Source organism: Denticeps clupeoides, chromosome 3 (genome assembly GCF_900700375.1).
Source record: "Denticeps clupeoides chromosome 3, fDenClu1.1, whole genome shotgun sequence".
Taxonomy (NCBI): domain Eukaryota; kingdom Metazoa; phylum Chordata; class Actinopteri; order Clupeiformes; family Denticipitidae; genus Denticeps; species Denticeps clupeoides.
In genome coordinates, this window is record NC_041709.1 from 5,468,052 (window position 1) to 5,483,594 (window position 15,543).

Here is a 15,543-nt window from a genome sequence, read left to right on the forward strand (position 1 = left end):
GTTCCTCTTTTCCTCTGTATCATAACAGTTATCATAAGGGTTATGACATTTATTTTCTGACTGGCTATTAATGTTTGTTAAAATCCATTTTTTACGGGATACTTGTGCACATTTATCCAATGTTAAACATCTCCCACTGTGGGTGGGCTGTCCCACCATACAAATATTAAATTTGGTATTATAATGGTCCCACTGCATAGTGCAAATAAGTCCTGGTGGCAGCGTCACTTCAAGTAAACCCAGCAAGTCTTTGGCGTTTTTTTTGGAAATGAAACCCAGTGAGCAGGAACGTGCTGCTGGGTAGTGACGCCGTTTTCCTCCCTTCCAGGCAAGCGATTACAAAAAAGCAAGACAGAAACAGAAACCCCAAGGACAAACCTGAGAAGATCCTGGCAAACACTTATTCCTGCTGTTAAAATACACTCTGCTTTTTCATTCAAAGTCCTTGGGTGGGTTGGGAATTGTCACAATACTATCATTCTTTCGACCACAACACAAATAATTCACTACAGTAATTTGGTTCTGCAGTTCATTCTAGAGTTTTGCTCACAGGTATTATAAAATGGTTCTGCTTGCCGTTGAGAACATAACACCCTTGGATCTTACCGTTGAGTTCACCGTCCAGTCTGTGATTCACCATGCGGTGGAAACAGGAAACACAATATGAAATATAGTGTGTCGTTTATTGGATTTTTTATAACTAAGACTTCCTTTCTTGCCTTCCTGCTTCCAATTCCGCTGTGAAATGGACGTCTGGCACCATTTCGATGGGACTTCAGAAATGCATATGTACCAAAATAGAGGTGTATTAAGTAAAAAAAAAAAAAATCAAATAATAGCAAAGCAATAAATATCACAATCTTGTCACCATTATAATATCGGTATAATACTGTGAAAATAATTACAACACTGTATAGTTTTTTTTTTTTTTTAAGGCTGTAGATTAACTTGTTTTGGGGAGAAAAGCCAGCATCACTGATAACCGACAGTGGTCCTGCTCACATTTGAGAAGTGGCTGGTTAGGATCGCTCGGCGGACCTTTCAAAGCCCTTTGCAGGGCCTTTCAAAGACCTTTGTCATCATGTCTACCGAAGGGCGCTTTCTCGAAAAAAAAAGTTGCCCAGGAGCAAGCATGAAGTGCCTGTTCTCTTCCTTTTCCAGGTCCGCTGACCGTGCTGGGGATCGTGGCCGTCGGCTCGGGACTCGCCCTCATAATCTTCGGCATATCGAGCTTTCTGATCTACAGGTGAGTCCAGTTCGCTTCCAAAAGAAATGGCGAAATATGTTAAAAATCCGCAGCCCTGCCAGCGTGGATTTATGAGCAGAGACGATATAGACATTTGGAATGCTCGATTGTTGCTAGAGCAACCGCTCATCTGGAGAAGAAAGATAGAGGGGAAAGAAAAAAACGAAAGGTGGCCGCTGAAAAGGTAAACTCTGATATACTGAGTGCTTGACTGGCACTCTTGCAGTTTCTTCTCCACGGCGTCAGGCGTTGTTGTTTCGACAGGCGCGTCGCTCGGAGTTTATTCGACTCGAGAGTCTCCGGCCTGAAGCGGCGCACGGGCAGCTATAAATAGTGACAGGTGACGCGCACACCTTTTGTGCCACACGGCTGTTTGTGGCCGGGGGACGCTTCCCCTCAGGATTAAATGCTCTTGTGACGAGTCTCGTGAATCAAATATTGATGTTTGGATTCCAGGACCATTAGACTAAATAAAAGAGTGGCAGATCTGTAGCACTGTAATACCTCTGCCATATTTTTCCCTTCAGTTGTGTTGTTAAACTCTGACAATGGAACATAAAAGATCTCAGACGGAAAATTCCATGACGAAAAAGCAGTTTTTCATTGGTCAGCTTTGTAAAAAAAGCTGAAAAAAAAAAAAAACGACTGGGGTCTGTAGGCCTTGAACTTTCATAAAGGGATCCAACAAGTTTTTGTACAAATAAGGACAAGTAAATGCTAAAACAGTGGGTGGACTTGTAGAAAGAAAAAAAAAGCAGTGCAATGGGTGGAACATGTTTGGCATCAGCCGCGCGGCGTGATTAGCTGCCTCTAAATCAACGTGGACCCGGTTAGACCCTGTCTTCAGAAGCAGACCTGAGCAGATCAGAGCCGGGGGAAAGTGTTCACATGTGGCGCTCCTGGAACAATAGGCCTAGTGTGAAGCTGCATGGGTCTGCAGTGCCTTTTAAACACAAGTGTGTGTGTGTGTGTGTGTGTGTGAATTGGCTTCATGAAGATGTAGAGCTGGCTCCCAGATGATGGTTGGACATTTCCATTCCAGCTTCTGCTGAGAACCGGACAGTCAGACTTTAGGCAGAGTTTAGGTTTGAGTTGTAATTACCCAGAGCAGCTCAGCTCCTTCTGAGTCTAAAATCCATCCTCCCCTCATCTTTGTCAGTAACATGATTTTCTGTGCTCAGTATGACGATGACTCACGCTGACACCTCCACAATTGTCCCGTAACAGGCTGACGTCTGTCCTCCTTTTCCGAATCCAGGACGAAGTCTTTTATCCAGCAATGCACCATGGTTTCCCCGACCACTTGAGGCGCAAAAAAACAAATAATAGTACCTCATTTATGGGGCCGAGCAAGGAGACTGAAACACAGGGTAAAATCCCCCTGAACTGCAAGCGCTGCAGTATTCCTGTTTTACCATCTGGAAGTGTTTTACACCTTTTAGATTTGAATGGAATGTGTTGGCTTTGCTTTTTTCCCCCACGTTAAATCTATCAGGCTAATAAAGTGCCACAGTTCCCGGCTTCCTAACCTTTTCTCTGCGTTCTACCTGTGCTTCAGATGAAAACGCGGCTGCCTTATTATTTGTTTTAAACCCTGCACTCTCTGCGCTGCTGAGAAATCGCAGGTCCTCTGAGCAATGCTCCAGATGTGTTGATTTGCAAACGTATTTGAGCTGCAGATGGGCTGCCAGATCGACTTGGGTTTAAAAATAACACCAGAGGGGAAGAGTGAGACACCAGTGGCCTAAAAATTACAGACTTCATTAACTGTGTCAAGGGTAGAGTTAATGCTTTTCTGCTGTAGATGCAGGCCTTCTTCGCCGTCTCAGTCTGATCACAACCTATATGATCTTCTCACGAATACATTCAGAATACTAAATGGATGTATGGATTTATTCTGTATGCTGCACATCTTAGTAGAAATCAATTAGGCAGTGTATAGCATACAGCTTTTTAAAAGTAAAATATAAAACACTTTTATAATACCCCTACAGCAATACAAATGATAAAACATGCACATGTGGAGTCAATAAAAATAATATTCATATTGATGTTTTTGTTGCTGACTTGCCAGAAATGACAATGTATTTGTCATACATTATGGCAACGTATTCAGCATTCAGCATCACAACTTTGGTCCGGTTGAGGTTAATGCTATATTGTATATTATTTTGTACCATAGTGTAGATGTGAAAAGACCACTGTAATAAAAAGTGCTACAAAATGTTTTTCAATGTAGTAATATATGCAGTATAGTAACCTTCTTAATTGAGTGAGGATTGACCGGTGAGATTAAAATTATTCCCAATACAGTTGCTGTCAAATGTGTCACTTATTTCTGTTTCAGCTGCCATTGAGCTTCACTTCTGTACATTTCATCATAAAATCATTCTCTACAATCATTAGTCTTATAATTAGACTAATCCTCCTAATATCAGTCTGACCAAGGTCACTGCACTGCATTAACAAAAAAATAGGTTAATTAATTTATTATTCGTGTCATTATTGGCAAGTGCACTAGTTTTGCTGTTAATGTGGAAAAGGAGTGGTGATGTGAAAGAAAGATGAAGGTGTGTAGAAATAAATATATGTTTTTTTTATTATTATTATTATTATCAGGAAGCTGAAACTGGAAAAGGAACTGGCAGGGATGCTCTGGCGAATCCGGTGGGAAGATCTTCAATTCGAGAGTCCCAACAAATATCATAAACGTGCTGGCAGTCGCCTGACCCTTTCACAGGTGGGTACTGCTGGCGACACGGCGCTGAGTGAAGTTGTGCAATCGCCTGTGTTTACATTACAGCTGATTCCGCCTAAAAAAAAAAAGAATATTAAAAAAAGAAAGCACATGCACGAAAAGAAACTCATTTGGTTGTTGTTGTTTCCTGGTTCAGGATGTGTCCATGCCGATGACCCCCTGTGAAGAGGGAAAAGTATTTTGAGGAAAACTTAAGGTCCAGAATAAAGGCACATTTTACAGCCCTCAAAAATGACCAAAGACAACCACTGAATGTCTAAGCATGTGTGCGGTTTAATGGGTGCGTGTACGAGATCTAGTCATAGAAATTGGCAATATGGAGCTCAATTCAAAGGTGAAATCTCAGGAGGTGAGGCTGCAGTGAACTGCCTAGCCACTGTAAAGGTGCCTTGTGACGCTGTAATTTGTCAGTCTGCACTGAAGCCTTGAGATGAAGATTGTCTTGATGCTAGTTGACAGAGCCGTCATCACTGTAACCTTTAATCCACCTCAGTGTTTTTTCCCACAGTCATTCATATTTCAGCAGCTTGATTTTTCATTGTGAAGAGAATACTGCACAACTCTGCCGGTAATTACTTGCTTTAGAAATGGCTACATGGAGCCGCCTTCTGTTTCTTTATTTCTTTTTTAAAAAATTTGTGCAATTATGTACTCTGCACTTACATTCGAGCCACTAGAGAAATATATTCTAAATGATTGCAGCAAGGCTCTCAAAGTTAAGAATCATCCCCAGGACCTTTCTCGGGTAAACACCTTTGTGTACTATGCCGGCTGTGTTTTTTTTTTTTTTTTTTAAGATTAACAGCTCGGCATTTTTGGGTTAATTTTGCTGGTATCCCAGCCCATGGGAAAATCAGAACAGACGTGCAATTTTAGTCTAACCGCACCCCTAAACCACCGATGAGTTCCCACTCACTAACGGCCAGGGAATAAGTGCAAATAGGGAAGCACTGGAAATATACTTCACTGAAATAGTGCGTCTATTTCTGATGTCAGCAAATGCCCCTGTGTTCTGTAGTATGAGGGGAGTCAAAATATGCCATTTTGACACTAAACTGAGGTTCTGATTGAAGCCTTAATGCAGGGATCGAACAGACTGGGACTGAAAAAAACTATTTTGCAGAATGAAAGTGCATAGTCCAGACAATTTATGCTGTAGAAATGCAGCTATAGATCAACATGTGGCGGGTCCAGGTCTTTTCTTAGTTCCTCACACATTCCTGAATCCTGTCCAGGAGGTTTAAGTGAAGGTGGTGAAGTTTTACACAAGGAGCACTGCGGAGGTGGAACGTTTACGTTCTGAGACCAAAATTCCTCACCGGCCAAGTTTGCACATCATCTCAGTTTTAATTACTGAAGGTGGCAAACTGATCATGGAAGCGCTTGTTACCTTGGCCCTCGATTTTTACCACCTCTGGCAGACCTTAAAGCTCCTCCAGGACTGGCCCATCACATCTCTGGTGTTGGGTTACTGTATGGCTGTTTACTCCCTGTATTCTGAAACTGTATTCAGTTTCATTAAACCACACACACATAATTCCAAAGCAATAATCTACACTGCATCACTGTAATCTTTGTTCTGTAAATTGATGTCATTTACTTTAATTTGATTAATCTGGGCTGAATCAACCCGTGAAATCTGCAATGATGACAATTAAGGAACAATCAACCCTCAGCTATCAGGTCATTTCAGTTTAATCAGCAGTAAAATGCTTCTTGTAATTGAAGGACGGGATTTTATTTTTCTTTTTTTTTTGGGCCACCGTCGAATGATGATCGTCTGAAGCTTCACACACTGCTAATTCAGCCCTGTTGCTTTGTGTGTGTGTGTGTGTTGCAGAGGGGCTCCAGCTACGGTTCCCTGATAACGGCTCACGGAAAATATCAGCTATTTGCAAAAACAGGCTATTTTAAGGTAAGGCTGGGCTTCTCTGACATTCTCTCTCTCTCTCTCTCTCCCTCCGTCTCCCTGCAATTCCGCACACCCACACACGTATACAAGTGCTGGATGAGCAGGCAGGGAGTGGGCGAGCCGGATCACTCGCGCTTCGCAGTTACTCACCGGATTCGAAAAGGGGAGGCATCCGAGCTGCGACAATCAAAGGCCCGCCTGTTTGTTTTCAGCGGAGATTAATCGGAGGATTCCCGATGTCAGCTTTTTAATAGCTCAACGCGTCCCTGATTGTTTTTGCACATGGTGCATGGGGAGTAAACAGTGGCAGATGCCGCAGCTCTCGATAGGGAGCCCGGATAGTCCATGTCCGGGAGGACACTTCAGGCTCCTGTTTATAGCTGGCTAAATTGTTCAGTTCTTCTTTTGCGTTGACTGGTTTGTTTCCTTGATTGACAGGCTTGTGGAGCGGCTTCACATCAACATCAGTCACATGTGCAGGACTAGAAGAGTGATTAAGTTAAAACTTGAGGCTATACTTGCTGCCAAATACTGTGAATACTTATGTACATGTGGTTTCTCAGTTTTCATTTTTAATAAATTTGCCAAGATAGATAGACAGACAGACAGATAGAAAGAGAGAATTTATGTCAGATGGACAGGGCGTCGCTTGGTCCAACTGCAATTACGGCCGGCCGTCTGCTGCCTGCATCGATTTTTGCCTGCAGCCCATTAGCCCGCGTGACGCCTTGGTGATGATCCTCAGAGAACTCGGATATCAAAGAGACCTCCCAGTCCCCCTGCCTCAGGGTCACAGTGGAGCGGCCACCCAATGCGCCGTGCCACTTCATTAAATGCCCACTTATAACACAGCATACTTCAAATGAACACGGAGGGCAGCAGGTTGTACTGAGAAGGAAAGGATTCTTGCTTCTGGCTCAAATTATTGGCCACGCCTTAGTGTTTACTTATTGCAGTCGTCCCCAAACTTTTTCTTAGGAGGGTCAGATTACTCTGCGTCTCTGTAAAAAATACTATAGGCAGCATCAGGTCTACCTTCGTGAATATTTACCAGCTACATTTAATAATTTAATTCAATATCACTCATACATTTACATTTACATTTTACGGCATTTGGCAGACGCCCTTATCCAGAGCGACTTACAACGTGCTTTCAAGTTACCGTCGATGAAGAGATCAATTCTGGTTCACTAGGACCCCAACTATAAATACAATCTTTTTATTCACTCTGTTGTAGATTCTGTACACAAGTTCGACAATAAGAAAGATTGAGAATACAATTTAATCTAAATATTCTTTAAAGAGGAAGGTCTTGAGCTGTCGTTTGAAGGTGCTCAGTGACTGAGCTGTTCTGACCTCGAGGGGAAGTTCATTCCACCACCGAGGGGCCAAGACGGAGAAGAGTCTAGATGAATGTTTTCCTTTTACCTTTAGCGATGGAGGGACCAGCAGTACTGGAGGCTCGGAATATGGAGCACTTAAAGCTGTATTGTTTTAATTGTCAATGTATGCATTTGTTAAAGCATTACAACAATATAGCATCCTTTTTTAAAATCACACAGATATTTTGGGGGGCACTTCAAATTACATTATGGGCTGTATCCTGAACCAATGGTGTATTAGGTGGTATGCTTTTGGCCAACATTGATTTTTTTTTTATTGTTTCCTTTGACAACAGGGCAACCTGGTAGCCATCAAACACGTTAACAAGAAGAGGATTGAACTGACCAGACAAGTGCTGTTTGAGCTGAAGCATGTAAGTCTCCACGCTAGTCTCATGGGTTGAGTTTGTGTGTGTGTGTGTGTGTCTGTGTGTGTGTGTGTGTGTGTGTGCATGCATGGAAAGCCGGCTGATGTTTATGGCCCCTGTGTCGAGCCGCACTCAGGCCTGGGGGTGGGGTGGAGGGTGAGGTAATGTGGCTGGACTTTTACTAGGTGTTTCAAAGGGGAGCCTCTCAAAATTCAGACTAAAGCAAAATAAAAAAAACACCTACATTGTTGAATGAAGGCAAACATTGGCGAGAGACCTCACAAAATCTGAGCACACGTCCATATTTTGAACAAAATTGAATGAATGGATACTGTAAGAGCAAAAGCCTCTGCCAGTTGGTTGAGATTGGCCAGGCTCAGCTTTAAAGACCCTGAACAAACTACCAGGCGCCCGACACTCTTACGATAGCATCCGAGTCTGAGGCCAGAGCTTATCCTGGCGGAAGTGGATAACGCCGGCTGGGCTCCGGTCCGTGCCGCACTTGGTCTGTGTGTATCTGTATGTATATGGAATGACGGTTGTCTGGAGGTAGCTTGCAGCTTACAGTTACACTGGAGAGATAGACGGAGAGAGAGAGAGAGGGAGAGAGAGAGAGACCCAGTTTGAGCTGGCAGCTACTCCGACGCCCTGAGGGTCCTGTCAGGCCCTGCACTCCTACTTGTTAAAGAGCCAAACCAGATGGGGGGTGGAGAAGGAGAAGGGGACGATAGAGAGAGAGAGAGAGAGATGGAGTGAAAGCCGATGGAAACTTTAACTGCTTGTGTCCCAGAGGACACCCCTCCCTGCACCACCCTGTGCTTCCGTCCCCCGTGCACGTTCAGCAGGGGAAATTTTAAATAGGCCAAAGGGTATGGCAACTCCTCACCAGCCGCCCGCGGTGTGTGTTGTTCGTCAGGCCGAGCGGCGGCGCGGTCAATAACGCGCCAGAGAAAATAAACAAGTTCACGGCCGCCACGTTGCCGCTCTCTGGACCAGGCCTGGATTTTACAGCCCTCTCCACACACTCACACACACTTCTGCACCATCTGTCTCCGGCGTGACTGAGGCAGAGATCAGTGCTCTCTCATCACCATTGAATTCAGCACAGGGTTAACCTGAATATCTGGACACACCGCACACTGTACTCATTAAAACATTGACAATAAATAGCTGTTTTTTTTTACCTCCAGCACTGCGTGTGTCCACACACTCCTGCTGTGTTACATAAATGGTACCATTTCAGCGTGAATCACTGGCCAATAGGGTAAAAAAAACACTGGAGCGGGTATTAAGGACAACTGCAGATCGTTCATTTTCAGTTCTGTCAATAATTATTGATCCTGTTTGATTAAAATTGCCTTTTACAGCTCATGAATTTATTACACATGCAGGTCATTAAATAAAAGCCCTGGCGTCGATAGAATGTAAAACCTACTCTGTTGTTTTTTTGTCTTCTCGCAGATGAGAGACGTCCAGTTTAACCATTTGACCAGGTTCATCGGCGCTTGCATTGATCCCCCAAACATCTGCATTGTGACTGAGTACTGTCCGAGAGGAAGTCTTCAGGTAAGCTGACGCTGAACCATGCTTTTCTGTCCGGCCAAAAATATATATATTTTTAATTGTAACTCCAATAAGCAGAACAAACACATTTAGTGCAATATTTCTTATAATAAGAATTCTGCACATTATCTGTGAAAAATGTCGCCAGCTTTATAAGTGGCTGCCCTGTTTAATGGCATGCGGCGGGTTTCTGGGAACTAGTTGGCAGCTACAGTTGCTGCCTTGTTAAACTACAAGGAGAAGTGGTCTTTATTATTACACCTAAACACTGTTGTAATGATCTCACAATTGGACATGCGGCTCTTAATGCCGAAAAACGATTGCCAAGGATTAGCAGCATAAGACCGCAGTGAAGGCATTGTGAGAGAAGTAGAATCCGCTGCTATCTTGGCTTTGACGATGAAGAACCCGGCCTGAAACTGTTTCTTTTGCAGGACATACTGGAGAATGAGAGCATTAATCTGGACTGGATGTTCCGATACTCTCTCATCAATGACATAGTCAAGGTAAATACATGTTTTGCTGTTCAAACCAGTCATGCCGCAGTGCTAACAAAGGCGAAGACTGTAAAAGTGAGAGTATTTAAGAGGAGATACGAGTCCCCCCAGCGTTCTTTGATCTCTTCAGAGGTTTGTGTCTGATGGAGCCGTAATGTACAGAAGGAGACGTGCAGCATGGTGAAACTGAGCCGGCCTCAGAAGCCCTGGACTGCAGGGAAGAAAAGGTGCTGGAATCAAAGGCAACGGGACCCCTGCCCCTGGAAAACAACATCATAAAAGTCCAAACTGCCTCAGCCTAATTCAGACCAATCATCTGTGCTTCTCCGGGGCCTCATTTCTGCTGTGCAGCTCTGTCCGCCCCAAAATCAATGAGTGCTATTACAGGCAGAAGGAAGTGGCACTTCGATACAAGCGGCCTCTTTTGAGAGGAGCAAATTGCCTGGAAATGTCATTTGTTCTCGCCTTCTCGTTTCTTGTTCAAAACCTTCGCATTGACCACAGAGATCATTATCACCAAATCTGCAGCTTGGCCATTATTCAGAACTTCTGAATGAAGAGTGACTTGGCCATCATGTAAAGTTTGGGAATAAAATGCTTCAGTAAAAAAACTTTTTTTTTCCCTTCGTAAATGTGACGTTTCTGAGGACTTTTTTTGGTCCTGATATATATGAACCCACAAATAAAGTATATTATTCTGTGATATGTTTTTTCTTCCTCTCTTGCCTCTACTAATTTGTGTTGTTCGTGTATATTTGGAATTCCTAGTGGTTCTGCCACATTTGCTCTATAAAAATGCTTGACGATTTCATGCTCTCTCTGCCAGGGCATGAACTTTCTGCACAACAGCTACATCGGCTCCCATGGAAGCCTCAAGTCATCCAACTGTGTGGTGGACAGCCGCTTTGTGCTGAAAATTACTGATTACGGGCTAGCAAGTTTCCGTTCATCGTGTGAAAACGAGGACTCGCATGCTTTGTACGCAAGTAGGTGGAGATGATTCTGCCGTGTACTTTGTTGCTTTGGGACAGATTCGTGTTGTAATTTGACTGGTGGTTGTGTTTCAGAAAAGCTGTGGACGGCTCCAGAATTACTGATATACGACAGACACCCACCTCAGGGGACTCAGAAAGGAGACGTCTACAGTTTTGGCATCATTCTGCAGGAGATAGCCCTGAGAAATGGGCCCTTCTATGTAGAGGGAATGGACCTTAGTCCTAAAGGTAAGGTTGACATTTAGGGCACAAATTTTCAAGCTGTCTCTAAATGCAGTAAGCGCTACTTGTCCTCAGGACTGAAATAAATAGAGTGGTAGTTATCTACATTTACATTTTACATTTATGGCATTTATCAGACGCCCTTATCCAGAGCGACTTACAATCACTAGTTACAGGGACAGTCTCCCTGGAGCAACTTAGGGTTAAGTGTCTTGCTCAGGGACACAATGGTAGTAAGTGGGATTTGAACCTGTGACTCTGTAGTCTTCTGGTTCATAGGCAAGTGTGATACCCACAAGGCTACTACCATCTATATTTTATTGGTGTGTAATTATTTCTGTCCCACAAGACATGTTCATTAATGATGTTTGAAAATAGTCTCCATTGAGTCATCATTTAATTACTTTGATAAGTTGGTTCCTACAATGCAAATGATGTCTTCTATTAAATTTTTGAATGTAAATTGTTGTTCATGTTCCTTGCAGAGATTGTACAGAAGGTACGCAATGGGCAGAAGCCGTACTTCAGACCCACCACCGACAACAGCCGTCACTGCGAGGAACTCGCCATGCTCATGGAGTGCTGCTGGTCAGAGGACCCCGCTGACCGGCCTGATTTTGGTCACATCAAGATATTCATGATGAAACTCAACAAGTGAGTGCCTGACCTTAGTTCAGTTCATGTCAATAACATGTGATAAAGGAGCTACAGTCCTTCAGGTTGCTATCAGGAACATCACAAAGGTAAATAAAGCAAACTATGATGAGATTTCAGCACTCTATAATAATTTGAATGATTAATAGAAAAGAGTCCTGATAGACAGGTGATACCTAGATAGACTGGTTGATACCTATAATACCTATATTATACCTATCGAATTCTTGTCCTGGAAGATGAGAATGAGTCAGAATCAAATAACTGATTTTGCGTTGATTTTTCTGAAATTGCATTGCTTTAGCACAGTATTAAACAATAATAAAAAAAAGTGAAATTTGTCCTCTGCATTTAACCCATCACCCTGAGTGAGCAGTGGGCAGCCATGACAGGCGCCCGGGGAGCAGTGTGTGGGGACGGTGCTTTGCTCAGTGGCACCTCATTTGAACCAGCAACCTTCTGATTACGGGGCCGCTTCCTTAACTGCTAGGCCACCACTGCCCCATAAAGTTTGAATGTCGTAGATAATCGTAACAATTCTCTCTGTACTCATCAGTTAAGCAACAATACCTCCCATAGTGCATCCTGGTGCTATGTCATCCCCTGGCTAAATGACACACACATACTTGGCCAGCCATAGGATGTAAAAGAAAATGTGATTAAACAGACCAAGGTACCATCTTCTGTTGCTCCATGGTCCAGTTCTGATCCTCATGTGCCAAATGTAGGAGCATTTGGTGGTAGACATGGGTCAGCATGGGCACTCTGACGTTTGTTTCCATTCCCCCTGACTTTACAATTCACATCCCAGGTCCCTGCTTCATTTATTTCGTTTTGTCTGATTGATTATCTTATTTATTTAACTTATTTTAGGTTTATTGTTGTATTTTTCCTTGTTCTGTGTGTTGTTTCCCCTGCAAAAATGTCCAAGTTTAAAGAAGAAGAGCTCAGCATGAACTCTATATTACGGCAACGGAAATGAACTCTCTCTCGTATGCTGGGCTGCAGCCTGCAGTGTATACCACGAAACCCAGACATTGAGTCATTAATGCGCTGCACCGTCCTTGTTATTATATAAATGCATTCAGCGCCTTGGAGTTGAAGATGCCCTCCTCGCGACGTTTGCTTCAGACTCACTCGAGTCTTTTGTGTCTTTTTTTTAGATTTCCATTTGCAGTGGCCTGTGGGTGCAGACCACCAGACACCGTTTTTATTTAGTTTTATTAAATAAGTAAGAAATGAACTGTCCCTGTCAGTGTTTGTGTGTGAGATGATCCTCTTCCTGTGTTCCAGGGAAGGGAGCACCAGCATCCTCAACAACCTGCTGAGCAGAATGGAGCAATACGCCAATAACTTGGAGAACCTGGTGGAGGAGCGTACGCAGGCGTACCTGGAAGAGAAGAGGAAGGCTGAAAACCTCCTTTACCAGATCCTGCCGCAGTAAGAACCTTAAGCTTGTGCATTATTTCTTGTCTTTCCTTTCATTTCTATGTGTGACAAAGATCCAAATTTGGCAAATAATTGTGTTCTACTGATCAATTTACATTGTTTCCCCACTAATCATATTGAATATGAATAAATTATGTTCTCAGTTCTCAGAAGGGGGTGTTAAAATATTCCAATTAATATTGTTATTAATTAATGCCATTGTTTCCATTTTGAGCAGTGAGTGCCTCCACACACCTATAACATAATTACTGGATAATAAATCTATAATTCTAATTCCTGAGGTTCTCATAAAAAAAAATATTTAATTTCAATAAATCTTTAAAATCGTGGCTGCGTTATTGTCCCAGGATTGCGGAAACAATCAGCAATTGTTTTGCAATCAGAACCCTAGAAAATATGTTTGATTCTGCGATTTGCTTGGGTCTGGCTATCGAATCACAGCAGAAGGTTGTGCCTGTGTTACTGTATGCAGCTGTGTGGATGGAAGGCGAGGGGGAACATTTGTGTTCCGTTCCCCTCTGCGGTCGCCGCTGGCTTTACCCGCTTCATTCTTGTCTCTCCGCAGTTCAGTGGCTGAGCAGCTAAAGCGAGGGGAAACCGTCCAAGCCGAGGCCTTCGACAGCGTAACCATCTACTTCAGCGACATTGTTGGCTTCACGTCGCTGTCGGCAGAGAGCACGCCGCTACAGGTGCTTACGTCCGCCCACCCCCCACAAGCTCCGCCCAACACCTTCACCCCAGGGCCAAGTCGCGCGAGAGGCAACAACCCTGCAAAAATGGCACCCGTCCAGTCTTGGCCCGATTTCCATCATCATGTGAATCCCATTAAAGCTAATCGCTTACAGATTCATTTCACCCACCCAATCAAAATTAAACGTATTGCTTGTATTATTACTCCAGATAAGAGTTTAAACTATTACTTCTAGACGGAACTGGACATAGGAGCATGTTCCTGTGAACACTTTGTCATGTGACACCAAGTTTTAACCCTCTCCTTCTCAGCTTAATCACAATCTTCCCAAACGTTATCTTCCCAAGTGCTGCAAGAACAAGGACTGCTCTTTCTCAGCATGACGCCAGGATCCGTTCTTTATCTGACTCCTAAAAATATATCTGAACTTCTACCAGCCTAGGCATCCTCCTTCTCGCTGTCATGTTAAAAGTCATCAGCCTCTGAGGAGAAGGTTTGAGCCGCACTACAATGCCCCAAAATGCTTTTTGGTCTTTCAACCTAACGCTCACAGCCTCATCGGCACCTTGAACCTGCCAAACATGCATCTGCTGCCAACAATCCATGAAAGGGATAACGCAGTCCGGTCCAAAGGGCTTTCATAAATCAGACGTTGCGATAAACATTAGGCTAAAAAAAGGATTTATTTATTCAACATTGTAGTTCATAATGATATTGCATACCTTTTCCGCTTTATATACTGTATAATAATTCTTCAGCATTTTAACTTTAGCATTCATAATCCAAAATGTCCATATAACAGAGACCATCGAATTAATGAAGAGCAGAATGCAGAAACATCTGAATTCAACATTCAGAAAGCGTCTGTGCCACATTCAGCTGGTTTTCTTGCCCCAGTGTTTAGCACCATGGTGGTGTTTGTTCCCAGGGTGTGGGCAGTTTTAATTCTGTTTCAGCCGCCTCTGTTAGTTTTTCGTAATGCAAATGAATTGCGCAGTGAGTTTCGCTTTCTGGACTCGCATCCAGGAACGGGAGGCAGAAAATATTTTAATGTAAAACAAGCGCTGGGACTCATGATGCAGCAGCAGTCTCCAGGCAGACTTGCACAGGAGATGCCAGGCTTCGCAGAGCCAAAGAAATATTTCGCATTTTTTTCTAAGGAGACGTCTCAATAGCGTGGGTTTTGTTGAGTGGAATTGCTTTGAAAGGACCCCTGTAGTAGATTTTAGCTTGGGCCAAACGTCCAGGGTTATTGGCCTGCGCAGGTCTGGACTAAAGACAACCTCTCCTGGGGCCTGCCGCAGGTGGAAGTGCTGCAGCTTTATTTTCTCCTGTTGCTGGGGGGCTTAAAAGTCTTAACCTGGCAAGTCTTTAACCTTCGGCAAAATGTTTCTGTACGTGCTTCAATACAGAAGAAGTGCTCCCAGGAGCCTGATGGGGTTTAAAAATGATTAATGTGAGTGAAATATGAGTGTTCCAATTATAATGAAGATGCCACTTGTTGAATGTCCCTGTCACACCCACAAAAAATGAATTTTAATCATTCGTCTGCTGCTGAAGTGCTGCTCTGTTCAGATCTCTCATTAAGCCTTCTGGCCAAAGTGATGTCTTCTTCTCATATTCTCCCTATTGCCATTTCTGTGAAAATAGTCTATGACATTGGACTCGGATTACATCTAAATATCTAACATTCATTCTTATTCTCTCTGCAGGTCGTAACATTGCTTAATGACCTGTACACATGCTTTGATGCCATAATTGATAACTTTGATGTGTACAAGGTGAGTTTCATTGCTGACCTTCAAG

At 43.4% G+C, this 15,543-nt stretch overlaps 1 protein-coding gene across 1 annotated transcript in view; it reads left to right on the forward strand.

The window, feature by feature from the left end:
- The window catches only part of npr2 (natriuretic peptide receptor 2), a 28,737-nt gene that overhangs the window by 9,135 nt on the left and 4,059 nt on the right, over window positions 1-15,543 (forward strand). The window contains exons 7-18 of the mRNA XM_028973039.1: window positions 1,162-1,246; window positions 3,866-3,986; window positions 5,845-5,919; window positions 7,595-7,672; window positions 9,128-9,232; window positions 9,664-9,735; window positions 10,553-10,712; window positions 10,794-10,949; window positions 11,429-11,597; window positions 12,891-13,037; window positions 13,612-13,735; window positions 15,450-15,518. Of these exons, the coding sequence (XP_028828872.1) occupies window positions 1,162-1,246; window positions 3,866-3,986; window positions 5,845-5,919; window positions 7,595-7,672; window positions 9,128-9,232; window positions 9,664-9,735; window positions 10,553-10,712; window positions 10,794-10,949; window positions 11,429-11,597; window positions 12,891-13,037; window positions 13,612-13,735; window positions 15,450-15,518 (1,361 nt within the window). The remainder of the gene's footprint in view (window positions 1-1,161; window positions 1,247-3,865; window positions 3,987-5,844; window positions 5,920-7,594; window positions 7,673-9,127; window positions 9,233-9,663; window positions 9,736-10,552; window positions 10,713-10,793; window positions 10,950-11,428; window positions 11,598-12,890; window positions 13,038-13,611; window positions 13,736-15,449; window positions 15,519-15,543) is intronic.